General features: G+C 57.8%; 2 protein-coding genes across 7 annotated transcripts; both read left to right on the plus strand.

Moving 5' to 3' along the window:
• The first annotated feature begins 3,337 nt into the window (after positions 1-3,337).
• Positions 3,338-11,843, plus strand: EPN3 (epsin 3). Of its 2 annotated transcripts, XM_033076925.2 has the most exons (9): positions 3,338-3,415; positions 5,934-6,589; positions 6,906-7,024; positions 8,936-9,043; positions 9,143-9,227; positions 9,456-9,767; positions 10,644-10,745; positions 11,112-11,333; positions 11,442-11,843. In XM_033076925.2, exons 2-9 carry the CDS (start codon positions 6,019-6,021, stop codon positions 11,759-11,761), a joined length of 1,839 nt encoding a protein of 612 aa, XP_032932816.1. In that variant the 5' UTR covers positions 3,338-3,415; positions 5,934-6,018; the 3' UTR covers positions 11,762-11,843. The 2 variants fall into 2 exon arrangements, with proteins under 2 accessions (XP_032932816.1, XP_032932817.1); XM_033076926.2 differs by lacking the exon at positions 10,644-10,745.
• A 925-nt stretch (positions 11,844-12,768) lies between these two features.
• SPATA20 (spermatogenesis associated 20) lies at positions 12,769-23,844 on the plus strand. 5 transcript variants are annotated; one of them, XM_033076805.2, is made up of 16 exons: positions 12,769-12,823; positions 13,669-13,835; positions 13,925-13,989; positions 14,354-14,508; positions 14,726-14,869; positions 15,119-15,320; positions 15,419-15,549; positions 15,630-15,734; positions 16,206-16,280; positions 16,491-16,703; positions 17,781-17,973; positions 18,676-18,844; positions 19,242-19,450; positions 19,558-19,757; positions 19,854-19,934; positions 23,392-23,647. In XM_033076805.2, exons 2-16 carry the CDS (start codon positions 13,726-13,728, stop codon positions 23,560-23,562), a joined length of 2,223 nt encoding a protein of 740 aa, XP_032932696.1. In that variant the 5' UTR covers positions 12,769-12,823; positions 13,669-13,725; the 3' UTR covers positions 23,563-23,647. The 5 variants fall into 5 exon arrangements, 4 of the variants coding, with proteins under 4 accessions (XP_032932696.1, XP_032932695.1, XP_032932694.1 ...); XM_033076804.2 differs by having other exon boundaries at positions 12,772-12,823; positions 13,643-13,835; XM_033076803.2 differs by having other exon boundaries at positions 12,782-12,823; positions 13,698-13,835; positions 23,392-23,844.
• The last annotated feature ends 1,250 nt before the right edge of the window (positions 23,845-25,094 follow it).

A 25,094-nucleotide genomic window follows, 5' to 3' on the forward strand; every position in this document is an offset into this window, starting at 1 on the left:
CCCCTTGGGACTTGCTGACAGGAGGCTTCTCTGAGGCATTCTGGATCCCAGTAAAAACACTTTTCCAAACGGTGTGCTACCCTGCCTGGCTTTGCACTCACAGATTTCCTTCTTGTGCTGATCTTGCCATCTCTTTCCATTGAGCTCCAGGTACCCATGCCCCATTCTGAGCCATGCTTTCTTCCAAGACTAATCACTCTTAAATTAGTGACATTTGTGCTATAAAAGTTGTGAGCCATGGTAAGGCCTCGTTTTAGAGCCACCCCTCCTGTCTGTCCATCTGCCAGGGTGTCTGGGCTCATCACCATTTTCCTTCTGTGTGCATCACTGCTGGAAGGAGGCTTTTTGTGGAGGCATCCTAGGTCAGAGTGTGGCACATTGGACTTCACTTGGAGCAGGTTCCTGAGGCAGTGAGCTGTGTGTGGAGTCTGCCTTGGCCTGGAGTCACTAAGTGCCACCTTCCTGCCAAAGCAGCTGGACAGCATTCCCCAGAAAGGCTTTGGCCCTGCAGAGCAGTGACATCAGTGTAGATGGTTAATTGGGGATGCTGATCCCACTGGAGCTCTGAGGCAGCAGATGCCTATCCATGCTGGGCATTGCTCAGCCATGAGTTCAGTGGCTCCAGGTGTGTCCCTTGGGCACGTGCCCCTGTCCCTGGGCTGGCACACAGCTTGGAGCTGCACAGGTAGTGTGAAACGACTGCTCCTTCTGCTGAATTGGTGTCTTCTGCTCTCTCATTTTAACTCCTGTGCTGTCCCTGGGGAGAGGATCTGTTCCTCCCCTTGGCTCCCAGCAGTACCATGGCAAAGCACAGCTTGTTTTTTTCACTGGCCAGGTGGGACTTCTCATCTTTTGAGATGTTTTCTCTTAGTGGGGTGTGGGGAAGCATTTTGGCATCTGTAGCAGCAGGAGCCTCCTCTGGCTTAGTGGGCACAGACCCACAAAGGGAATGTCTCTGCTCAGCATTTCTGGAATGAAAATTTCAGCAACATTTTGAGGATTAAGGAGGAAAAAGGCCTGAAGATGGGGTATGTCTTACAGGCTCTGACAATAGCTCCTGCCTCCCTGGAGATGATTATCAGCTTTGTGAATCTGCCCAACTCAAACTGCTCACGCCATCTGTTTGTTTCTAGGAGAGAGGGCGTCTGCAGGTTCTAGAGGAAACGTGATTGTCTGAGAGGCAGGAATGCTTTCATTTGGCAGCTTTACCTTAAAGGATGGCAAAGCCCATCCATGTCTCCATGGATCCATATCTTCAGTCCAGCCTATTGAAACCAGGCTCCATGTGTTCATCTACCCACTGGAAAATCTGTTAATACAACAGCGCGTAGATGCAAGTTTTACATCAGTCACGTAGAATGGAACAATGTCCTGTGCTGGCATCTTCCCTTCCAAGGGAGGAGTCTGGTGCCAGAGGGCAGGTGGGTGGCCTAGGAGCTCTGCAAAGGAGAACAAACCTGTGAATAGTCTAATTTTTAGTCATAAATATTGCCAGTGCCTCTTCAGGCCTTGGACGAGAGTGTCCCCAGGGGACAAGGTACAAGCAGAATGCAGGAAGGGATGTGATAGGTTGAGCCAACAATTGTGATACTCTGCTGGCTGCTGCAGCTTTTTGTGAGCTAGCTGCCTTTTTTTTTTTTTTCTCTCTCTTTTGCATTGATTTGTGGAAGTAACAGGACAGCAACTGCAGTGGAATTAGAGGTGGCTTCCACAGAGCAGCTTTAGAAACATAAACCTCTTATTTACAGGCCCAGTGTGAGATGTGGGCTCTGTCCTTAGCACAGAGACCCTCAGGGCTGTCAGCCCTGCACTCTACAGGACACTGTGGGCTGAGTCCTTGCAGCCAGGCAAGGAAATTATTCCTTCTCCTCTCCCAGATGTGGGCATTATTTGTATTAGTGTTAATAATTTGTGTTGTGTTTGCTAAATAACCAAGGTGAGCGACCTTCCTGGCCTTGGGAGTTGCATTCCAACCCCATCACGTGAGTGGGGCCTGAAGACACCAGAGAGGATGGGAAGAGGGGGAATTGCAGGAAAATGCTGCAAGCAGAAGGTGACAGTGCGTTTCCAGGGGTTTCTCAGTGGCACAGGGGGTCTGGGTGAGCAGAGGGCAAGCAGTGCTTTGCTGGGTCCCATCCCCACGGTGGAGTGTTGGGCCCTCAGCAAAGAAACCCCACATTTGTACAGCTCCAAAAACCTCTTGGGGTGTTTTCCCCAGAAGAGGTTCACTCTGCTTGTAAAAAATCACTGCCTGAAGAAAGGCAAGCTGTCTGCCTCACCATCTGACCCAGTGAAGCAGGAGCATTGGGAATGGAGGAAGGGGAAGGCTTGGAGCTTGGGCTGCCATGAAGAATGGCAGTCCCTTTCCAGGCTGGGCTGTTCTCTGGGCTGACCTGCAGAGGGTTGGGATGCTGGATGTGCTCTTTTCCCACACTGCGGCTGGGAGTGGGGCTGGATGCTCATTCAGCCTGTTGGGAATGTCAGGCTGCTGCGATCTGCAAAGCCCCCAGAGGCACAGGGCCTCCCCCAGACCTCAGGCAGGACAGGACCCTGGGCACGATGGAGCTCAGCCCTGCACTGTGCGTGGCTGGCAGGAGCAGCCGCAGGAAGGCACGACCCCCCCTCCCACCCCAGAATGTCTCAGCACTCCTGAGATTCCTTTCCATCGTGAAAAATGTCAGTGATATTAAAAAGATTATATATATCTGTAATACTTGAAGGGCTGTCAGTGATTAAAATGGAAGGCAGAGGCCGGGAGAGAGGGGGTGGCATTGAAATGATTGAGAGACATGACTTATTTTGTCATGTCATCTGATGCCTCCCTCTCTCCCCCCAGCCAGGCTCCAGGGAGCTGTTCAGAGCAGGGGAAGAACCCGCTCCAAATTAAGATACTAGGAAAAATAAAAAAAGAAAAAAAAAATTAAAAAGAATTTAAAGAACTCAAATTGCGAGCGTGGCCTGGGGTAGCAGAGAGCTGCGTGGTGGGCAGGGTCGACATCCCTCGGAGCTTCTTCCGCGCCCGGGAACGTGGATTTCTGTCTAAAAATAATAGAAGTGGGGGGGGAGGAGAGGGGAAAAAAAAAAAAAGGAATACAGGCGCGCAGGCAGCAGCGAGCAGCGCCTGGCTGGCTGCCAGGGAAGGGGCAGTGACTGAGCATTTACAGCATCCCCGCCTCCCGCATGCGGCGGGGCAGGGGCTCGGCGCCGCATCCCCCGCGGCCGGTACCGCACCGCGCTGCGCCGCACCGTGCCGGGGGGGGCCCGGCTCCTCCGCCGCTGCCCGGGCGGCCCCGAAGGGGTTAAGCCGGGACCTGCCGCCGGGACCTGCCCAGCCAGCCCGGCAACTCGGCGGCGCGCAGCAGGAGCGGGCGGCTGCGGCCGCCTCCAGCCCGCGCTCGGCGGCGGCACCGCGCAGGTAACCGGGGCTGCGCTCACCGGCACCGCGCTGCGCTCGGGGCACGGGCACGGGCACGGGGAGGGGGAAGGTTCTGGCGGCCGGGCTGCGGGGGATGCCGGGCCCCGGCGGGCAGCTCGCTGCCGTGCCGGCTCCCGGCCCGGCTCGGGCCCCGCGGCGGCTGCGGGAGCGGGAGCGCTGCGGGGGCCGTTCCCTGCTGCTCCCCCCATGGCGGGCGCTGCTCCTCTCAGCCCTGCACCTGATTAAGGATGGAGCTGTAATCCCCCTCCCGGCCCCCCTCCCCTCGCCTGACCCTTCTGCCCCCCCTGCAGCCCCTCCATCCCTGCTCTGCCCCCCCGGCCGTTCCTCTCGCCCCTCCGCAGCCCCCCCGCGCTGGCCGCGGGCGATGGGCACCCAGCCCCTGGGCGATGGGCACCCAGCCCCTGGGCGATGGGCACCTAGCCCCGCAGCCATGTCCTTCTCCCACCTGGCCACCTCTTGGTCAAGGTCACTGCAGTAATTCCATATGAGCTGCTGGGTGCTGCCGCCTTATCTCCCACACGGCTTCTGTTTCAGTCCCTTTATATTCCAGGCGGGGGGGGGGATGATATTGTGTGTGATAAACCCGCAGCTCTTAACCCCGCTGGCAGCTCCAGCCCTGATTACGTTCCTCTCATCCCTGCCCCAGCCCATGCTTCCCATCTCTTTCCATTCAGACTTCCCAGGCCGTCTCATGGCGGGCAAAGTCCAGCTGGGGTCAGGTTTCTGGCCAGGATGAGCAATGCCGGGAGCCTGCCACTGGACCTGGGGTTTGTCCAGCTAGGAAACCTGTTGGAGGCAGAAGGAACCATCCTGCCTCCTCCTCGGACTGCCAGCGTGCTTGCTGGTGCTTTCCAGGCTGGTGGCACCTTTGGAGAACACGACTTTATCTCCACCTGGGTGTTGGTGGAAGGCACAGCGTGGAGCTAAGTCCTGGAGGGCTTTGCTGTGCTGCTGCCCTTGTTCCGGAGGCATTTCCGTGCCAGGCAGGCAGTGGCCTGGCCGTCTGCACCCTGGGCTGTCCCGGCAGGATCCAAAGGCCGTGCTCACGGCTGCATTGCGAAAGGGAATCGGTGCAGGGAAGCGTCTCGAGAGAAACTCCGTCCGCCCGCGAGCGTGGCGGTGCCAGGCTCCTGTCTGACTCACGGGAGATGGTGCTGGCGGAGCTCTGGGGCGCCTGGCTGCTGGCCCGCAGGAGCAGGAGGTGCTGGACTGGTCGCACGGGTTGTGTGGGAGCGTGGTGGGTGCCTGCGTGGCTTGTGGGCACATCAGCACGACCCTGGCCCTGCTCTGGTGGGATGGAGTGGTGTCCTGAGCTGGGAGAGGGCTGGACGTGGTTTGGAGCTGCAGTTCAGGGAGGTACCCGGGAAGGGTGATGGGGTGGACGCTGATAACCGCTGTCTGCAGGCTGCTGTGTGGGGGAGATACTCCTCTGCTCACACGTGTTATCTTGGAGGGGAGAGAAATTGCCAGTGAGTTTTGTCACGGCTGCTCTGAGGGCTCTGGGAGCAGCCCAGCTCCCCAGTCTTGAGGGTGCAGCCCTGCCTCTCCCTCAGCTTGGCCCTCTGACTAAATGAGAGTGAACATTGTCTTCTCACTATGCAGGGAGAAGGTGAGGATTTAGGACCAGCATGGAGCAGGTTGTGATGGGGTCATGTGAAGACAGGTCCAGACTGCCCCACGTCACTGCACCTGTGTCAGTGCAGCGCATCCCAAGGACAGGCACTGCCCGTGGGGAGGTACCAGGACAGCTCCCGGCCATGCCAACCCCTGCAGCCCCTGAGTCTGGGCCCAGAGGAGGCTCAGACAGCTCAGGGTTTTGGTGAGAGGGACACTGCATTATCCATCCTGCTGGCTCACCCGGGGCTGGCTGTTAGCACCCTGAATTCTCCAGCCTCTTGCGGGAGCAAAATTACCAAATTTGCTGGGAAAACCTGCCAGAGCAGCTGCCAGCACTAGTGAGTCGCGATAGGCTCTGACTCATGATGAGCTTTTGGGGTTGCATGATGCACTGAGATGCAGTGACAGCACTGAGAGCCTTGGGCTGACAACTGGGACAGGCAGGGCTGCGTGCAGCTGCAGGAAGTGCACACAGGGGACAGGGGAACTCCTGGCTGCACAAGGGCTGGGAGGGTCTGAAATCAGCTTTGCCAGGACAGTGGAGCTAAGGCAGACAGGATCTGGAGGAGGGAGCTGCCATTTTCAGATGCTTACTTTTAGAAGCAGAAATGCAGGATAGAATCTCCAAATGTTGCTGAATCTGGAGTCAAAACTTGTGGTAGCTCTGCAGTGCTGGGTATCATTTGCCATGAGATTTCCCCTTGAGCGTCCTGTGTGTCCAAGTTGGTGAGCTGTGGCAGCCTGCCAGGGTGTACCTGATGCCACTGTGATGGTCACATCCACCTAGAGAAATGTCCCTGGTGCCAGCCAAGGGCTCTGGGTGTGGGGCTTGGTGGTTGGGGCGATGCTGAGATCTCTGTGTCCCTGTTCCCTGCTGCAGGTGCCGGTGAGGCTGTGGCCGTGCTCGCTGCTCCCTTCTCCACGGTTGCTGCCTGCCCCCAGCAGGTCTCCAGCACCACACAGCCATGACGACCTCGGCGCTGCGTCGGCAGGTGAAGAACATTGTGCACAACTACTCAGAGGCGGAGATCAAGGTGCGGGAAGCCACCTCCAATGATCCCTGGGGACCTCCCAGCTCTCTCATGTCAGAGATCGCCGACCTCACCTTCAACACGGTGGCTTTTGCCGAGGTCATGGGCATGATCTGGCGGCGGCTGAACGACAGCGGCAAGAACTGGCGTCACGTCTACAAAGCCCTCACCCTCCTGGACTACCTCATCAAAACCGGCTCCGAGAAGGTGACCCACCAGTGCCGGGAGAACCTCTACACCATCCAGACGCTGAAGGACTTCCAGTACGTGGACCGTGACGGCAAGGACCAGGGCATCAACATCCGGGAGAAGGTGAAGCAGGTGATGGCGCTGCTGAAGGACGAGGAGCGGCTGAAGCAGGAGCGGGCGCACGCGCTGCAGACCAAGGAGCGCATGGCCCTGGAGGGCATGGGCAGCGGCAGCCACCAGGTCACCTACGGCCGCCGAGCATCGCCCTACGGGGAGGATTACAGCCGGGCACGGGGCTCACCCTCCTCCTTCAACTGTGAGTGTTGCTGGCAGCTCACTCAGGGGAAGCACATGTTGCGTTTGGTTTACACCTGCTTGGTGCCTGTTGTTCTTTTGGGATGGTGGTGGTGAAGCCCATCCTGCACTGCAGGGCAGAGGTTTGGCTGGGCCAGAGGTGCATCCCAGCAGCAGTAGCAGCTGGTGGTTCCTCCAAGCTCGTGGAGCTCTAATGTGTGGCTACATCTCCTGGGGAGGCTGGGCATTGGGACAGAGGCCTGGAAACTGCTGATGTGCTCCCCAAAATACCTCAGTCCTGATGCCACTCCTTCCCCTTTTCCTCTTTTATCTCCCAGCATCATCCTCCTCCCCACGGTTCACCTCTGACCTGGAGCAAGCGCGGCCCCAGACGACAGGAGAGGAGGAGCTGCAGCTGCAGCTGGCACTGGCCATGAGTCGGGAGGAGGCAGAGAAGGTACAGTGGCCCTGCTTGTTCTTGTATCTGTGAATACAGTGGGTCAGTTCCCTGGGAAGAGGCAGATTCTGGGGGCTGCCTGAGGCTGGTGCATGTACCTACAACGGCACCAGGCTGCTCGCCTTGTGTCTGGCATCCAAAATCGCCAGGGAGCAGATGGAGGCGTGGGCTGCCCTGCTCCCTGCTCTCATATTAGAGAGGACAGCACCAGGCTGGGATCTGTCCAGCCTCCCAGACCCCAGGGTGAACTTGGGGGGTCTTCTGGATTTACCCCAACCCTCATCCCCCAGTCTGGCTGTCCTCTTCTGCTGAGGATTTTTGGTCTAAGCTCCCTCAGTTCTCTTGTCTACCCACAGAGTTTTAGGAGGCAAAGCCTTGCCCAGCAGTTTGTGGATGCAGGGCCAGCAGCATTCCCGGGGCTGGGGCTCACTGCATGCAGGTGCTCCCTCCCCCTGTCTGGTCCTTTCAAACTGGGCTAGGAGGAGCACTGGGAAACAGCCCCAGGAGGAATCAAGCAAGTGAGCTGTTCTTCCCAGTGTGAAGCCACCTCAGGCTGTCCCCTCTCCTGTCTGCTGGCCCCTTTTTCACCAAGGATGGATTATTTGCTCACTGGCAACCAGCACGGCATGCGTGAGCCTGTGGGAACAGCCAGTACTCAGAGTCAGAGGGACATGGGGACCAAGGAGCTGCATGGCTGGACCAGTGGGCATCCCCTGGAGCTAGCACCCAGCACCATGAGCTCAGTCCTGCCAGGCAGGGGATGTGCTCTGGAGATGGTGCTTGTTGCTGCCAGTCTTTCCTGCCCAATGGAGGCTCTTCTGGAGGCAGAGCAGGGTGTATATTTTTATCCTGGAATTGGAGTATTTATAGCCTCCTCATGCTGCTCCAATGAGCACTGTAGAAACACTCTCTGGGAAGTGTTGCCTGTTTGTTGGAGTCCATCTGGGCTGCACATGCATGCGCACACATGTATGGGTGTCGACACACGCACACCCCCAACAGGGTACCCATTCTCAGCCTCTCAGAGTCCCCACACTGCTGGAAAAAGTGTCATGGGGCAGTGATCAGGGCCACCGTGGTGGTACAGGGACAGCCTCTCCCCATAGTCTGCTCAGGTCTAGGTGTGGGGCTGGCAGGAATTGCAGACTGAGGCCAGTCAGTGTCACAAACCTCCTTCCCAGCAGGCTGCCAGCACAAGGGGATGCCTTACTCATCCCTTCTCCTTCACTGACTGCACCAGGGTCCTCAAAAACCTCCCAGGGGAGATGCTGACTGCCTAATTTAGGGTCATCCCAGCCTTAATCCAGCAGCAGGTGATGGGATTGGGAGAGGAGCTGGGCAGGGGCTGCAGGGAATCTGAGCAGGAGCTGGTTAGAGAGCACAGGGACACAGGGCTGGGGGTCTGCAGGCAAGGCCAGCTGGATGGGCACAGATGCTGTGCAGGCAGGCAAGGGGCCACAGGAATGGCAGTGGCAAGGAGAGGGACAACCTCCACACAGTCCTGAGCTGAGGGCAAGCTGAAATGTCACGCAATTTCCTCTGTTGCCAGAAGCCACTTCCTCCACTTTCCAGTACAGACGAAGAAAGACAATTGCAGCTCGCGCTCGCGCTGAGCAAAGAGGAGCACGAGAAGGTACCTGTGTCCTGCAGTCCTGGCTCTGCTCTCCTTGCACTTGGTCTTCTCTCTGTGGCACCAGAGCCCAAAGCATCACCTCGCTCTGGTGCCCGCTTTGCTTTCGCTGCTCTGGGCTGTCTGCTGAGTGCTCTCCCAGGGGGCTTGGCCCTGGAGGAGCTGTCTGCTCAGGTGCTGGGACTTTTTCGGGTGGCAGCTCCTGTGCTGGGTGTGTCTCCTAGAGAAGGTGCTGGCTGCAGGGTTGCTGAGCTCACAAGCCCCATCCCTTGTCCCCGTAGGAAGTGAGGACTTGGCAAGGGGAGAACTCCCTGCAGCAGAGACCCGTGGAGGAGACTGCCCCGGGCAGGGACGAAGAGCAAGAAGAAGAAAAGATGAAGAAAAGCCAGGTACAGCACTGGAGGCTGGGTGGCCACACAGGGGTCTCACAGGATCCTGCAGGTCTGCCCCAGGCTCCTCTCACCTCTTTATTCCCTTTCTGTCTGCAGTCCTCTATTCTGGAGCTGGCAGATATATTCGGGCCGGCGCCAGCCCCCTCCAGCCACACGTCTGCTGACCCATGGGATATGCCAGGTGAGGATAACCTGCAGGCTGCCAAAATTTGGGACAGTGGCAGAAACTTGTCCCTTGCCTCTGTTCCTCCCCAGTCCCCAGCTCAACAATGAGGACCTCTGCCTTCTTGTCCCTCTGGTGCCTACTCTGTTACACTTCCAGGTGGTACTGCTGCAAGCCGTGGTCCCACTCAGCATTCCTCTGTGCTCTGCATTGTTCTCCTCTCCCACAGTTTCCTTTTTTTTCCAGATATGAAACCCAAAGTGGAGCCGGTGGCCTCTGCCTGGACCGGTGCAGCGGATCCCTGGGTGCCAGTCCCGGACCCTGGTGGGGAGCCCCTCTCCCAGGCGAGCTCCTCATCCCAGCAAACCTCTGCTGGGCCCTGGGACTTTCCCCCCAGCACCGCTGCAGCCTCTGACCCCTGGGGGAAGGCGCCCATGTCTTCTGGCTTCCCTCCTGCAGACCCCTGGGGAACAGCAGCCCCCCCAACCCCCCAGGGCTCCGGTTCTACACCAGCTCCTGACCCTTGGGCTGCTGTGCCTGAGCAGCCTCCAGCCCCTGGTAAGAGGCTCAATGAACCTTTTGGCTCTGTTGAGGATTGAGGACAGCCTTGACCATCACTACCCTTCTGCAAGTGGGCATCTCTGGGTTCTCTCCCCCTTCCTCCTTCAACCAGCTCCCCAAACACCCTCTCCTCACCTTTCTGACCCTCAGCTGCACCTCTGATCACCCCTCAGCATCCTGAAGACTTCAAGGAACTTTTAGGCTTTATTTTTGTACAGAATAGTCTGCTTTAATTACCACAGCAGATAATAGAGTCATCCCCTGGGAGCAAAGGGCAGCCCCACACCCCTCCAGAAGCAGGGTGATGCTGTGTCCCGTTAGTAATACCTGTTGCTCAACCCAAATGACCCCTGTGCACCCTGCCAGGACCAGACGGAACCGTTGCTGGTCACAGGTGCCACCTTGCAGATGGGAAACAGTTGTAGGACCAGCCTGTGTTTCAAAGCTTAGTGTCACTCTCAGTTCCTCCTTGGTGTTTCCTCCAGCCCTGTGGAGGTCCTGCATGTGTTGCCCCCAGTTTTGGTCCCTGGTGAGGGTTGCAGAACCTGGTCTGGGGGGCAGTGCTTATTGCTAAAGCATTCCTGCAGACCTGTTCCCTCCACCAGTCCCTGCTGGGGCTGGGAAAGGGATCTGCTTGGTGTGGAGTAATGGCTGTGAGCAGCAGGGGTGTCTTGGTCTGCAATGATCCCATGATCTAGCTCATCCAAGCCTTGCCCAGTGCACACTCCTGACCCCCACCCCCATGTCCCGCACTGCACCCTCTCTTCTCTGTCTTCTTGCAGGCAGCCACCCCTGCCTCTCTCCTGCCCTTCCATCTCCTGCCTCCCACCTCCCTGCTTGCTCCCCTCCTTGAGTGTCCCCTCTTCCCCCCAGCTCCAGGGGGGAACGCTTTTGACCCATTTGCAAAGCCGCCCGAGCCGCCGGAGCAGGAGCCCTCCCAGCCGCCCTCCTCGGCCAAGTCCAGCAGCCCTGTGGGTAAGAGCTGGGAGTGGGCAGGTGGGGACGGTGACTGTCCCTGCCTCTGGAGGGAGGCACTTCTAGGGCTGGCCAGGCTGGCTGTAGCTGCTTGCTGGCGTGGCCAAAGCTTGTTCCCACGGGCATGTGCTGTGGCCCCACAGCTGAGGGAGCAGCCCAAGTCTCTGTGTGTAGCCGTGTCCCCAACTCTGCTGTCTCCCGTGGGGGCTTGGGGGATACTTGGGCAGGCCATTAAACAGGCTCAGCCCCACTGCTGTGGCCTGGGCTGTGTTGTCAGCCACCCTGTGCAGTGACAAGGAAGGATGCTGTCACCCTTGGTGTCTCCCAGCTGGCTCATGTGTCTCATCTCCCCTCTCTCCATCCCAGAGCCCGACCCCTTTGGAGACCTGTTCCCCAGCACCAGGCAGGATGGGGCAAAGAGCTTTGACCTTGCCAACCTGGCTGATTCCCTGCCTGAATCCGGCAAGGAGCGGAAGGACTGTAAAACCCCCGAGGCTTTCCTTGGCCCTGCCGCCTCCTCCCTGGTCAACCTGGACTCCCTGGTCGCACCTACTCCGGCCTCCAAGACCCGCAACCCCTTTCTCTCGGGTAGGTGCTGCTGGCCAGGGGCTGGGGAGGAGGTGGGCACAAAGAGAAGGAGGAGAAGGGCTGGGGGTGGCCTGGCTGCCCTGACGTGTCCCATCTGCTCCTTGCCAGGTCTGAGCACGCCGTCCCCCACCAACCCCTTCAGCCTGTCCGAGCAGCCCAAGCCGACGCTGAACCAGATGCGGACCAGCTCTCCGGTGCCCGGCCTGCCCGCCGGCCACCCCGCCAACTCCATGACCTACAGCGCATCCCTGCCGCTGCCGCTCAGCAGCGTCCCCGCTGCCACCGCTGCCCTCCCCGCCTCCGCCAGTGCCTTTCCGCAGGCTGGCACCTTCCCCGAACTCCCCGGCGCCTTGCCGCAGCCTTTACTGCCGCTGAGCGGCCCCCCGGCCCCGCCGTCCGCGCCCGGGGGGCTCAACCCCTTCCTCTGAGCCCTGTGGACATTGTGGACTTTCACCCCCTCCCCAGCTGTTTCGATCCCGCCCGATCTTCCCTTCCACCGAGACTTGGGGGTTTGCTGAGCTGCACGGGAGGGTCCCCACGCAGCCCCTGCCCGTGCCCGCCGTGGGGGCAGCCAGCATGAGCCCCCGCGCTGATGGGAACGGGGGACCCCTTCCCCTGCGGGGGCTGCTGTGGGGGCCGCGCTGGGGCTGCCGGGGGAGCAGCCAGCATGAGCCCCGGGCTTGCCGGGCAGGAGGGACCCCTTCCCCTGCCAGGGGCCGCGGCGGAGCCTCACCGAGGGCTGCGGTGCGGGGGCTCCGCTCAGCGGGCCGGGCGGTGCGCGGGGCTCGGCTGCGGGAGGGACCCGCGGCGGGGCTTTGCGGCAGAACCGCGGGGCAGCGCGGGGAGGGGGCTGGAAGCCGCGGTTCCTCCCGCCCCACGGGGCTCCCCCTCGCCCCCGTCCCGCCGCCACTGCCCCGCAGCCGGGCGCCGCTCCAGGGGCGGGGGCGACGGTGCTCGGGCGCTGCGACGGCGGCTGCGGGTGCCCTTGCGACAATAAACTGCGCCGAGCGAGCCGGTGTACGCCTGTGAGTGCCCCGTGCGACAATAAACTGCGCTGAGCCACCGCGGTGGGCGGCAGCCGGGCGGTACCGGGCTGGGCCGGTAACAGGAGGGGCGGGGTCTCAAGGGGGCGGGGCCTGGGCTACAGCGGGGTCGGTGACTGGAGCGATGGCGGTCAGGGGGCGTGGCCAATGTCTGATGAGGCGGGGTCTCACTGGGGGCGGGGCCGGGGTTGGGGTTGCAGCGGGGCCGGTGATTGGAGTGATGGCGGCTCAGGGGGCGGGGCCGATGCCACGGGAGGCGGGGACTCAATGGGGGCGGGGCCGGGGCTGCAGCGGGGTCGGTGATTGGAGCGATGGCGGCTCAGGGGGCGTGGCCGAGCGGGAGGCGGGGTCTCGGTGGGAGCGGGGCCGGTGATTGGCGCGGCGGCGCTCAGGGGGCGGGGCCCCGGGAGTCGCCGCCATGTTGGCGCCGCTGCGCTGCGCCCGCAGGTACCGGAGGGGCGGGGGGGGCAGGCCCGGCTCTCGGTGAGGTGCCTGCGTGCCCCGCCAGCCCCGCTGCGCCGTCACCGCGTCCCCACCGCTCCGCCAATCCTCCCGCATCTCTCCTGTGCCTTGCGCGTCCTCGCTGCAGCGTCCGCGTCTCCCGAGTTCTCCTGCAACGCCCTGTATCCTTCCTGCATCTCCTCTAGATTCTCCCTGCACCTTCCCGAGTCCCTCCTAAAGCCTTTCCGCGCCCGTACACTTCTGCCTTCCCCGACATCCTCCCCGTATCTCTCTGCATCCCCCTGTATCCTCTCTAAATCCTCCTCGCACTACCACAGCCCCTGCGCGACTTTACACACTCTGTACCCCCGTTCTGCATCCCTTTCCCAGCTCCTGCATCCCCATCCCCAAACCCTGCCTCTGCCCAGCAGCACAGGGCTCTCACTGTCCCCTCCTGCCCCTCACTCCCCTCACCATGAAGAGCCTGTGCCCCCCGCCCGCACCCCCACCACGGGAGGACAGGCTGGTCAGGTCCTGGATGCTGCTCCTGCATTTCCAGCTGTTTGTGCCCCCAAAGTGTGCTGGTGGGGGGCAGCCCTGGGAATGGCCTTCACCCTGCCATGGGAGGGGTGAGAGAGAACAGCCTCCCACTCCAGTGAGTGGGAAGGACTTGTAAGGTCTAGGGGGATGGAGGTGGACTGAGCCCCAGCAGAGCTACTCGGGGCTGGGGCTGGGAATGGGCGTGGGGAGCAGAGCCCTGTCCTGGGGCACAGCAGGACCTGGGCTGCTGGTGTTGGTGCTCTGGTCTGTCACGGCTCTGTCCAGAGGCTGAGCTTTGTTGTGGTGAGCAGGGAACCCCTGAGCCTGTTTGGTGTCACAGGCACACATTTCTAACGGGGATCGCAGCCATGGCCACGGTGGGGACACCCAGCCCCCCCGGTGTCCCTCGTCACACCAACCGCCTGATTAACGAGAAGTCCCCGTACCTCCTGCAGCACGCCCACAACCCCGTGGATTGGTAAGAGCAATGGGGGTCCTCCCCTCCCCCCCATCCTCCTCCTCTCCTTGTGCCTGTGGGGCTCAGGAACTATTTTCTTCCCCCCACAGGTACCCTTGGGGTCAGGAAGCCTTTGATAAAGCAAAGACAGAAAACAAGCTGATATTCCTGTCAGGTAATCAGAAACAAGGCATATTTCATGTCCCCATGTGTTGGTCAGTAGATGATCAGATAAACTGAGCTGTGTCCCAGGCTGGTGTGTGAGTAGCCATGTAGGCATGAGTGACCAGCAAGCAAGAGAGGACCATGTACTGGAGCAGCTCTCTCTGAAAATGGGCTACATTCAGGATCAGAGTCCTTGGCCAGCTTTTAGGAGCAAGAGCTGGAGAGTTCAGGAGACTTTTCTCCTCCATCTCTTGTCTGAGGAGGCAGCAGCTGTTGCCCATAGCAAGGGTCCCCATCTATGAGTGTTCTCCCCATCATGTGTTTTCCTACTTCCTGCAAAGGACCATTCCTCACCCACCTGAGCTTGTTTGCAGTTGGCTACTCCACCTGCCACTGGTGCCATGTCATGGAGGAGGAGTCCTTCAAGAGCAAGGAGATCGGGGAGATCATGAACGAGCACTTTGTGTGCATCAAAGTGGATCGTGAGGAGCGGCCAGATGTGGACAAAGTGTACATGACCTTTGTGCAGGTGAGGGAGGCACAGGCAGGGCCCAGGAGGCTTTGACTGGCTCCCTCAGGGTGTTCGTGTTCAGGCAAGCTGAAACAGTGTATGGGGTGGTCTGGATGGGTCACAGGGGTGGACAGAGGCACACATCTGTCTTTGAGAGAGGCTCTTGGATGTGCTGGAGGGGCACAGAGCAGCTGCCTCTTGTGTGACCTTGGTGCACATGTGTTTTGCCTTTCAGGCCACCAGTGGTGGAGGTGGTTGGCCCATGAGTGTCTGGCTGACCCCAGACCTCAAGCCCTTTGCTGGGGGCACGTATTTCCCTCCTGAGGATGGAGTTCATCGTGTTGGTTTTCGGACTGTGCTGCTCCGGATCGCAGAGCAGGTGCGGGGCTGGAATGGTGTAGCACGCAGGGCTGAACCAAAGGGAGCTCAGGGAAATTGGTCTGGGCTTGAAGGGTGTGACTGAGTTAGGAGATTCAGTTGTGAGGAACAGTAGCCCAGAGAACAAGCCAGAGCTTTGGCTTGGTTAGAAGTGAGTTTCAGCTGATTTAGGGAGGGTGATCGAGAACTGGAAATGTGGTTTGGACTGGTGCAAGGCAAGAACAATTGTCTTTTTCCCCTTGCATCTTAGTGGAAGGAGAACAAAGATGCCCTGTTGGAGAGCAGCCATAGGATCCTGGTAGCACTGCAGCACACCTCAGAGATCCGTGTGCAGGGCCAGGAGTCACCCCCAGCAGCCAAAGAGGTGATGGACACCTGTTTCCAGCAGCTCTCCAGATCCTATGATGAGGACTATGGTGGTTTTTCCAAATCCCCCAAGTTCCCCACCCCAGGTCAGTCTGATCTCTGCTGCTGAGACCTGCTGTGGGGCAGACAGCACTGTGGGGGCAGAGCCCACTCTACAGCCTCCCGTTTTCTCCCTGTCTTCCAGTGAATTTGAATTTCCTGTTCACGTACTGGGCCCTGCACCGAACAACTCCAGAAGGTGCCCGGGCACTGCAGATGGCTCTGCACACCCTCAAGATGATGGCCCATGGGGGCATCCATGACCACATTGGTCAGGTAGGAGTAAATCTTTGGGGGTAAGTCTCTGTCACACCCTGAAAGTGTGATGTGGAGACATCTTCACGTGGTCTCTGCAGGGGTTTCACCGCTACTCCACCGACCAGCACTGGCATGTCCCTCACTTTGAGAAGATGCTCTATGACCAGGGACAGCTGGCAGCCATGTACAGCAGAGCCTTCCAGGTATAGCTCTGGCATCCCTCTGTGCACCTCCCACTCCTACCAGCTGCAAGGACTGGCCTGGTTTGGGGAGCCAAAGCCTGTTCGTTCATGGGCTTGGAGCACTCTACTTCATTTCCTGTTGTTTATCCAGAAGTGCTGCACAAACCCCTGACAGTGCAGCCCCAGGGCTTTGAGCGTGATGGGGGAGGAAACAGCCTTTGGACTGGTCTTTGCAAGTCAGCAGACAGTGCTGCTGCCTCTGACCTCTGTGTAACTCCAGCATTGCTCTCTACTTGCCCATCGTGGATATGCAGTACTCACTGACAGTAGATTTCTGTTGAAGGTCTCACTCAATCTATCCCTCGTTTGGAATCCTTGGCCTTTCAAATGCTCCTTTGCCAACTGTTCAAACTGAAATCTCTCACCATATGTTGCTGTGTCTCTTGCCTCTCCCCCAGTGTAACACTGATGTCCCCCCCGTGTCTCCCACAGATCTCTGGTGATGAATTCTTTGCTGATGTTGTCCGAGACATTCTGCTCTATGTCTCACGGGACCTGAGTGACCAGGTAGGTTCTTCCCTGAGCTGAGCCAAAGGGAGCCACTTTCCCTGCCCTGGGATGTGGCTTGGGGCTGTTTTTCCCTCCTTTCCTTTCCAGCTGAGCTCAGTCTGGAGCACTGCTGAGGCTCATTAGCCAGGCTGCCAGCCCTGCAGTGATGGGGAGCTGGGTGACAGTGCTGTCCTGGAGCTGGAGGTCTCTCTGTTGTGCTTTTCCCAGGCAGGAGGTTTCTATAGTGCAGAAGATGCAGATTCCTACCCGACCACCACATCTGGAGAGAAGCGAGAAGGAGCTTTCTGTGTGTGGACAGCTGAGGAGCTCCGGGCTCTCCTCCCCGAGCCTGTCGAGGGGGCCACAGAGGGGACAACCCTGGCAGATGTCTTCATGCACCACTATGGAGTGGAAGAGGCTGGCAATGTGGACCCCATGAAGGTGAGGCAGAGGGAAGATTTGTCTGGTGCCAGGAGGTACCTGCATCCACAGGCATGCAGGGATGGCAGAGCAGCCCCAAAATACAGTAATTTCATTATTATAAGCCACATCATTTTGATTAAAATTTTGGTCCGAACCCGGAACTGCAGCTTATAATCAGGTGCGGCTTATATATGGACAAAGAATGAAAAGTTGCTGTTTTAGTTTGGAGGACAGGTGTCTGCTGAGAAAGGCAGGAGCTTCTTTTTGAAATGGAGAGTGTAAATCCCTCCCTCCAAATTATTATAAATTTGAAATCAAGGGGATTTCAGGCAAAGATATGGGAATTAGGAATAACAGTTCTTTACTAGGGAAATTAAAATAGAAATACAGTACTACAAAGAACAAACCCCAAACCCTGACAAAGTCAGAGTACAACCTGACACCCGTCAGGCAGGGTGTTGGCAGCAGTCCCATTCCATGGTGGCTGCATCCTCCTGCAGTGACAGATGTGGCTCAGTTGGAGCAGTGCTCCTGTACAAGGTGCAGTTTCCCTCCGGAGCTCCAGTGGTGATGTGGAGAAATCCGGTTTTCCTCTGGAGTCCAGTGGAGAAAGGGGCTCCCTTAGTGTCCCAAAACCTCTGTTTTTATCTTGGTAAGAAATGTTGGGCTCTTCCCCCTGGCTGGAGCAACTCCCAATGGGATGCAGTAATTTTATCAGTCCCACAGTGGGACTCAATGGCCATTAGCAGAAAATGACTGGCTGGAGGAAGGATGGGTTGTGAAAAGATAAAGAACAATGCCCTGCCTGGTTTCAATGGATGGCCCGTTAGCAGAATATCTCCCACAGAGATAAGGATCACTGCCCCCACCCTCAACAGATGGTGATAGAACAGATACCTTTTATCACACTCTGGATTGTAATGTGCAGCTTATAATCAGGTGCGGTTTATATATGGACAAAGAATGAAAAGTTGCCGACACCCGGAAGTGCGGCTTATACTCAGTGTGGCTTATAATCGTGAAATTACTGTACTCAGAGTCCAACACCTCCCAAACCCGATGGCATTCCTAGAACGTGTCTCCCTCTCCCTTCAGGACCCCCATCAGGAGCTGCAGGGGAAGAACGTGCTCATTGCCCGCAGCTCCCTGGAGCTGACAGCAGCCCGGTTCGGGCTGGAGCCGGCCCAGCTGAGTGCCCTGCTGCAGGAATGCCGGCACAGACTGTCCTCAGCCCGGGCACAGCGGCCACGCCCGCACCTGGACACCAAGATGCTGGCAGCATGGAATGGTGAGAGGTGGCTCCACTCTGGGAACACATGCCTTGGCTGGGCCCCCACCAGGGCCTGGTAGCAGCAGGTCCAGCTGGGACTGGAGAGCTCCCACAGAGGCACTGGGATCAGGGACTGTGGTCATGGGCTGTGTGGAAGCAGCTCCACATCTGCAAGGCTTGGGAGTGTCAGGGTACTGTTGTGGCTTTATTTCCCTCCCCAGCTGCCAGCAGAGAGCAGCAGAACTCTTCCCGTGACTCAGTCCAGCTCCTCTGGCTGAGCTGTGGGGAAGGGTCTGAGTTGGGCACCCTGGTGGGTGCAGAGCTCATCCTTACTGCTGCATGGGAGAGGGATCACAGCACTGTGTCTGTCTGCCTGGGGGTCCTGCCTCAGGGAATAACTGCAGGCTCTGTTCCCAGCAGTAAATTAATGAATATTTGGGTCTGGGCTGGAATTATGCTGCAAACTAGAATAGTCTTTAGTTCTGTATCTGCCCACAAGTGAGGGCTCAGCTCTTGCTGGCCTTACAGTACTCTGCCCATCTCTTTGGTGACAGTGAGTGACTTCATTAGTGATTGGAATCGAGCAAAAGAGCTGAGACCTGACCTGCTGGCATCAGGGAGGATGAGCTTCACCTTGAGCATCACTCAAAGGACTGACAGTGACCCTCTCACCAGTTCCATGTGCCCCCCCAACCCATCCTGCTGTCTCTGCCTCTGCAGGGCTGATGATCTCAGGCTTTGCCCAGGCTGGGGCTGCCCTGGCTGAGCAGGGATATGTGAGCAGGGCTGCAGAGGCAGCTGCCTTCCTGAGGACACACCTTTTTGACCCCGACAGTGGGAGGCTGCTGCGGAGCTGCTACCGGGGCAAGGACAACTCAGTGGAGCAGAGGTGAGTATCAAAGAGTCCAAGACTTGCTGGCCACCTTCTGCCCAGACCCCCAGCAGTTCCTGTCCTCTCTTCCAGGACTGAACTGGGAGGGAGGGAAGCTGTTTGTTTTCTGTAGAGCTCCGGTGCAGTTTAGGAAGGATTATTGTCCCCCAGCCAGTGAGGAGGAATTGAGGTCAAAACCTTTCCTGTTCCTCATCTTTCATGCTGGCAAGTGTCTTCCCCTGCCTTCCCCTCCTGTACTGAACCCTGGGCTGTGTGATGGCCACAGCCATTGCTTTGCTTGGTGGCATCTCTTTGGATAGCAGAGACCAGTGAGAAGGGCTTTGCTGGGTTGGAGAACATTTCCACCCTGCTCAGTTTAGAGATTCTGATTTTCCTTCCCTGTCTGCCACTGCAGTGCTGTGCCCATCCAGGGCTTCCTGGAGGACTATGTCTTTGTCATCCAGGCACTCTTTGACCTGTATGAAGCCTCACTGGAGCAGAGCTGGCTGGAGTGGGCCCTTCACCTCCAGCACATGCAGGACAAGCTCTTCTGGGACCCTAAAGGCTTTGCTTATTTCTCCACTGAGGCTGGGGATCCCTCCCTGCTCCTGCGTCTCAAGGATGGTGAGCTCAGGGACCTGGCTGTGTCCTCCATGGACTGTGGTGTGGGAGGTCAGGGCTGATGGCACATGGTGGTGAGGCACTGGGCTGATGGCAGATGTCCTTTGCAGACCAAGATGGAGCAGAGCCCACCCCTAACTCTGTCACTGTCACAAACCTGCTCCGAGCAGCTTGTTACTCCGGTCACATGGACTGGGTGGAAAAAGCTGGGAAGATCTTGGCTGCCTTCTCAGAGAGGCTGCAGAAGATCCCCATAACCCTCCCAGAGATGGCCCGGGCCACTGCTGTCTTCCATCACACCCTCAAGCAGGTATGGGCTGGGGCTGAGTGTCCCCTGCAGGACCTGCTGTAGGAATGGGTGCAGTCACAGCTCTGTTTTCTCCCTCCTGCCACCCACCCTGGACAGGTTGTCATCTGTGGGGACCCCCAAGGAGAAGACACCAAAGAGATGCTGCACTGTGTCCGCTCTGTCTTCAGCCCAAACAAGGTAGAGGTGCCCCTTGCCTGCCAGCCCTTCTCTGCTCTCTGCTGCCTGCACTGCTGGTGCTTCATCCTTTCTCCCAGTGCAGCTGTTGCACCCATCCTCCTCTGTTCTGCCTCTCTCCTGGGAAGCATCCTGTCCTTTTCACCTCTCTGCACCCCTCTTCCTGCACAGAGCACGAGCAGCCTAGCCCAGAAGTGGCTGCAGCAGTGGATGTTATTGCTGCTGGCTGTTTACACTGCTCTCAGCCAGATCCCAGTGCTTTCCCAAGGGGAAACCTTTCATTCTGGTGTGAATGTGTTGTACCCAGTGTGGATGTGTCATGTTCTGTGCAGACCCAGTTAGTGTCTGGGTCACCTGCTGCCTGGAGACACCCTTGCATTCTTGGAAGGGATGAGGCAGTGCCTCACTCCAGTTCTGGGGACCACCAGCTGGGAGAGGTTGGCTTTTCCCAAAGCTTTTCTCCCATTCAGCAGCAGTTGCAGTGTATTGGGCTTCCTGCCTGGCTCTGCTTGTCCTCATCCTGGCTTTGAGATGTATCAGTGCATCCCACAGAGGGGCTGCAGTTGTTGGCTGCATCTGGAGCTGGCAGGGAAGGGCAGCACAGCAGCTGGCACTCATCAGCTTTGGTGGGCAGTGTCCTTGCCTTGGGGATAATGGGTTTGACCTCAGAAAAGCTGTGGAGCTGAGGGAAATAGGACTGGGCTGTGAGTGAGGGGCTCGGTGTTTGGATGGGATTCATCCCTGACCAGTGGGTCCTGGTGCCAGGGACTGGCATGTTCAGTCTCAGTATGTGGGGAGCTGAAGCACCACTTTGCCTCTGTAACCCCAGCTAGGATGAACTGGGGAGGGCTGAGCCATCAGCACAGGATTCTTTGCTCTGTCCTCTCATTAGCTCAGCCCATGGAGGTGTTGCCCCTGCCCCTCTGCCTGTGTGCCCAGCTGTTTAATGCCAGCGTTGCAGGAGGAGGGACACATTCCCAGGGTCATGAGTGAGGCACACAGCTCTCTGTCCTTCCTCTGCCATCACCCATCCAGCAGCACCCTCATTCCACACAGGTCCCTGTTCTGTGTGTGAGGCCTCTGTCCCTTTGAAGGATTACACTGGGTGAAGCAGTTTGCAGGAGCCCAGCACCACTGTTAATACCCCTCTGCCCACAGCTGGTTCAGCCCTTGGTCCCCTGAGCCCACACTGGCAGTTTTGGGGTGTTGAGCAGAACAAATAGCATGGCCATATCCTCTTTGTCCCTGCAGTCTGGCTCCCTCCTGCAAATCTGGTAACAAGCCTGGCTGGTGGGATGCTCCTTCCCCATGGGAGGATCTTTCTCCCCCAAGGTTTTGCATTCCTTGGGGAAGGGAGGAAGATGAGGGCTGGGTGTTCTGGATGGATATTTCCATGGGGGAGTGAAGCCATGATCATGCCAGGGATGCTTGCAGGGGATCTGTGCTTCAAGGGGCATGTGAGAGGCTGCACCTGGAGGCTGGCACCAGGTGGGGTGGAAGTCCAGCTCTATTTTGCCCCTTGTGTGCTCCTCATGTTGTGATGATGGGATGGAGCTGAAGCTGTTCTAGCTGAAAGAATTGTAGCAGGAGGGAAAAGCTCTCCCCCAGAAGAGCACAGCCCTGTGGTCACATACCTCCCCTTCATGAGTGTGCAGAAATGGTAGCAGGATGATCTCTGGCAGCAGCAATGGCTCCTCACCTTGCCGATGAGGGAGGAACGGGGGAGAATCCTGCTTCTGGGAGCAGCCCAGTGCCTCTCAACAGCCATGCTGTGTCACACAGACATGAGCATGCTCCTGTTCCCACCTGCCTCCATCCCCCTCCAGCTGCTCCTCAGCTCTCCCTCCCTGCCTTGGGAAGCTCCCCTAAGCAGAGCAGCCCTGGGTCACCTGCTCCAGGGACGCGGCTGATTTGGGAATTGCCTTTGCCCGTGTCCCTTGTGCCCGCAGGGTGCTGGGGGCCAGGCTTGTGTGCAGGAACACAATTAATTAGGTCGTTCCAGTAATTAATTCCTTACAAACCTCACCCTGAAATCCTTGCTGTAACGAGATGCTGATGATAAAATTGCATTGAGGTTGTGATTTTAAATAGACCCTGGGTCTGGAATAGCCCTTTGCTGCAGGCAGCTCTGTGGGTATGCAAGCAGGGGTGATGCTGGTAGATGTTCCTGTGGGTGTCCTGGTGCTGGGAGCAGGGAGGCTTGGATCCCAGCTCCTGGTATAGATCCCTGGCCTGTTAATGGTCTTTAGGGTAATTATGAAGGATCCCATTATCTCCTCGGCTGCAGAGCGCTCGCCTTCATCCTGGCCCCGTGAGAGGACCTTGGGGAGCTTGTGAGAATAATGAATTTCAGATTGGACATGAATTGGTAATTAATCACTCCTGGAATTAATTCCAGACAAAGGCTAAGGAGGAGGAGATTGAGGGGAGCAGGAGACAGGCTGAGGCAGAGCTGGGTCAAGCAGATGTGGGGTGATGGGACAGGACAGGACTGCAGCAGCCACTATCCAGGGCAGGAACTTGGGCATGTGGTGCCCCCCTGGGGACTCAGGGGTGTGGGCAGCCCCTGCCAGGCATGAGTGAGGCTGTGTGGGTGTCTGTGGATGTCAGTGCTGGGTATTCTGCTGGCCCTGGTGTAGAGGATGCTGTATGCCAGGTGAGAGGTGCCATGGTGGGAGATGTGTGTGCTGTGAGAGGCAGCATTTGGTGCCAACATCCCTTGGTGGCATTGGCATGAGTAGCAGGGACATGCTGTGAGTGTGTCCATGCTCAGCAGACACATGCAGGGCTGGGATTGGGGCAGGCAAGGGAGGGCTGTGTGCTCCAGCAGCAGGATGTTCCCTCTGTGCCTTGGGAAAGGACAGCCTTTTGCTCACCATTTGCATGTGTGTTGGTATGAGGCTCGCTGCCAGCTCCTGGCCTTTCTCCTGATTAGCCTGCAAGCCCTAAGGCTTTAACAAACATTTTCCCTTTCAGAAAAGCTAATTATCCTGGCAGCCCAGTCATCACCTCTGGCTGGTGCTGCTGTGTCAGCCAGGAGAGGCCCTGACCCACTGCTCATTGTTGCCTGAGTTTTTCTGGGAAGCTTGGGGAGGGCAGGAGGAACTGGGCTGCAGGTGGGATGGGGCAATGCTGCAGCTCTTTCTGGGGCTGTTCCTGGGCTGGGCAGGTGTCCCCAAGGAGCTGGTAGGCTGGATTCCTGTGCTTCATCCTGGCTGCTAAGTGTCTGGTGTGGTTAAGGGAGGCAAAGCTGCCACATCTCCATCATGCAAGAAGCATTATAGGGATGTGGCCACTGTGGGACCCTGGGGGAGGGCTGGAGTGGGTCCCTTCAGCTCCCCTCCCCATTCTGGGAGTGTGTGGGGAGTCACTGCCAGCCCCCAGCATGTCAGTGGGCCAGAAGGGACTGGCTGGCTGGCACTGGCTGTGCTCTGCCTCTCACAACTCCTTCTCTGGGCAGGTGCTGATGGTCGCAGATGGAGACAGCGCTGGGTTCCTGTACCGCCAGCTGCCTTTCCTTGCATCCCTGGAGAGGAAGGATGGGAAAGCCACTGCCTACATCTGCAGCAACTTCACCTGCTCCCTGCCTGTCACCTCTGTCCAGGAGCTGCGTGGGATGCTCAGCCCCTGAGCCCCAGTCCTGCTGCCTGCAGGAAGGCACAAGACTGGCATGGGAGCATGGGAGAGAGCCCCAGAACAGAGCCACCCTGAGCACCATCCCAGATGGCTCCTAGCAGTGCCGTGGGGCTGTGCTCTTCCTCACCTGCAGCAGGTTGGGGTCTGCTTGCACTGTTCCTCCAGCAGTGTCCCAGCACAGCTGGCTGTGGTCCTGGGTGGTGTTTTAGGTATGGCCAGGAGACACCCGTGGAGGAACATCTCCTGGCCCTGTGTGAACGCTTGCTTCTCACCTCTTCTTGCTGAGGAAAAGGAAAACAGATTAAATATAAATCCCAGTGTTAGTGGAGAAGTCAGATGGGAAAACTGTTAGGGTTCCTATAGCAACCCAGGGTGTAAACACTGTCAAAAGCACCTGGATGGCTTGGGAGTCAAGTGCTCTTAAAAGTGTTACTGGCTCCAACAGCTGTGGTATTTTTCTGTTGCAGAGGAGATTATAACATACATTAACAATATATAATGCATGGAAAAAACCTGCTGATTACAACTGATGTAAATTTTATTCTCCCTTTCCTCCCCTCCTTCCCTCCTTGTTCTCCCTGCTTCCAAATGGGTGAGTACCAGGTTTTCAGCATCCCTCTGACACCCTGGGCTCCCCCAGCATGGTACCTCACACCCCAGCTGGCTGGGTGCCATCATCTGGCAGCAAAAAGGCACTGCCCACTGGCTTTCTAGTGGGTTGTGCCAGGATTTGGGGGTAACTAGCCAGGAGAAATGCCTTTGAAGTCAAATTGGAATTTTGCACTTCATCTGAGTGCTTTCTGTGCTTGTAGAAGAGGGGTTTTGTTTCCTCTCCTCTCTTGGTTTTAAAAGCCTGAAGTGTTTCTGGAAATCCAGCTGAAAATTGCTGGTTTGGCAGATGTCTGCCTGCTTTCTTCCTTTCTTCTGGGATTTTTTTTTTTTTTTTAACCTGGCATCTCTGCTGATTGATTTGACACCATCCTCAGAAGCGCTCAGAGCGAGTTGGTTTGTGTCTGCCAGGAGAGCATCCTCGGAGAGCAGGGCTGGTGCTGAGTGTCTGTGGGGAAGCCCACAGAGATGCCACAGTGGCAGCTGTCCCTGAGGTGGCACAGGGAGTGCCTGCTGAGCCCATTTTGGTGCTCACCAGCCCCTTGTGGCACACACAGAGTGCTTTCCTCCCATCCTGTGTTGCTTGGTGTCTCTGTGAGCAGCCCCCAGGCAGAGCTGTGCTGTGAAGCTCTGTCAGGATGAATTGGCTTCACCTCTCAGGAAAACAAAAATGAGAAGTTCTTTGTGATGAATAACTGTTGTTGTGGCACCTCTGTCCTCCTGGTGCCTTTGCCTTGCTGCTGTCCCTGAGTGCTGGTGGCCATGTCCTGTGCTTCCCATGCTCTGCCTGTCCCTGGGGCCATCCTGGGCTTCATGGCCTTAGTAGGGGGTGGCTTTGCTTGAGTCCTGCTCAGCTCCCCTTTTGGACCCCTTGGTGCACCTTGGCCAGGCTTGGTGCTGCTCCTCATTGGTGGCTGT

This window comes from Catharus ustulatus, chromosome 20 (assembly GCF_009819885.2).
Source record: "Catharus ustulatus isolate bCatUst1 chromosome 20, bCatUst1.pri.v2, whole genome shotgun sequence".
NCBI lineage: Eukaryota > Metazoa > Chordata > Aves > Passeriformes > Turdidae > Catharus > Catharus ustulatus.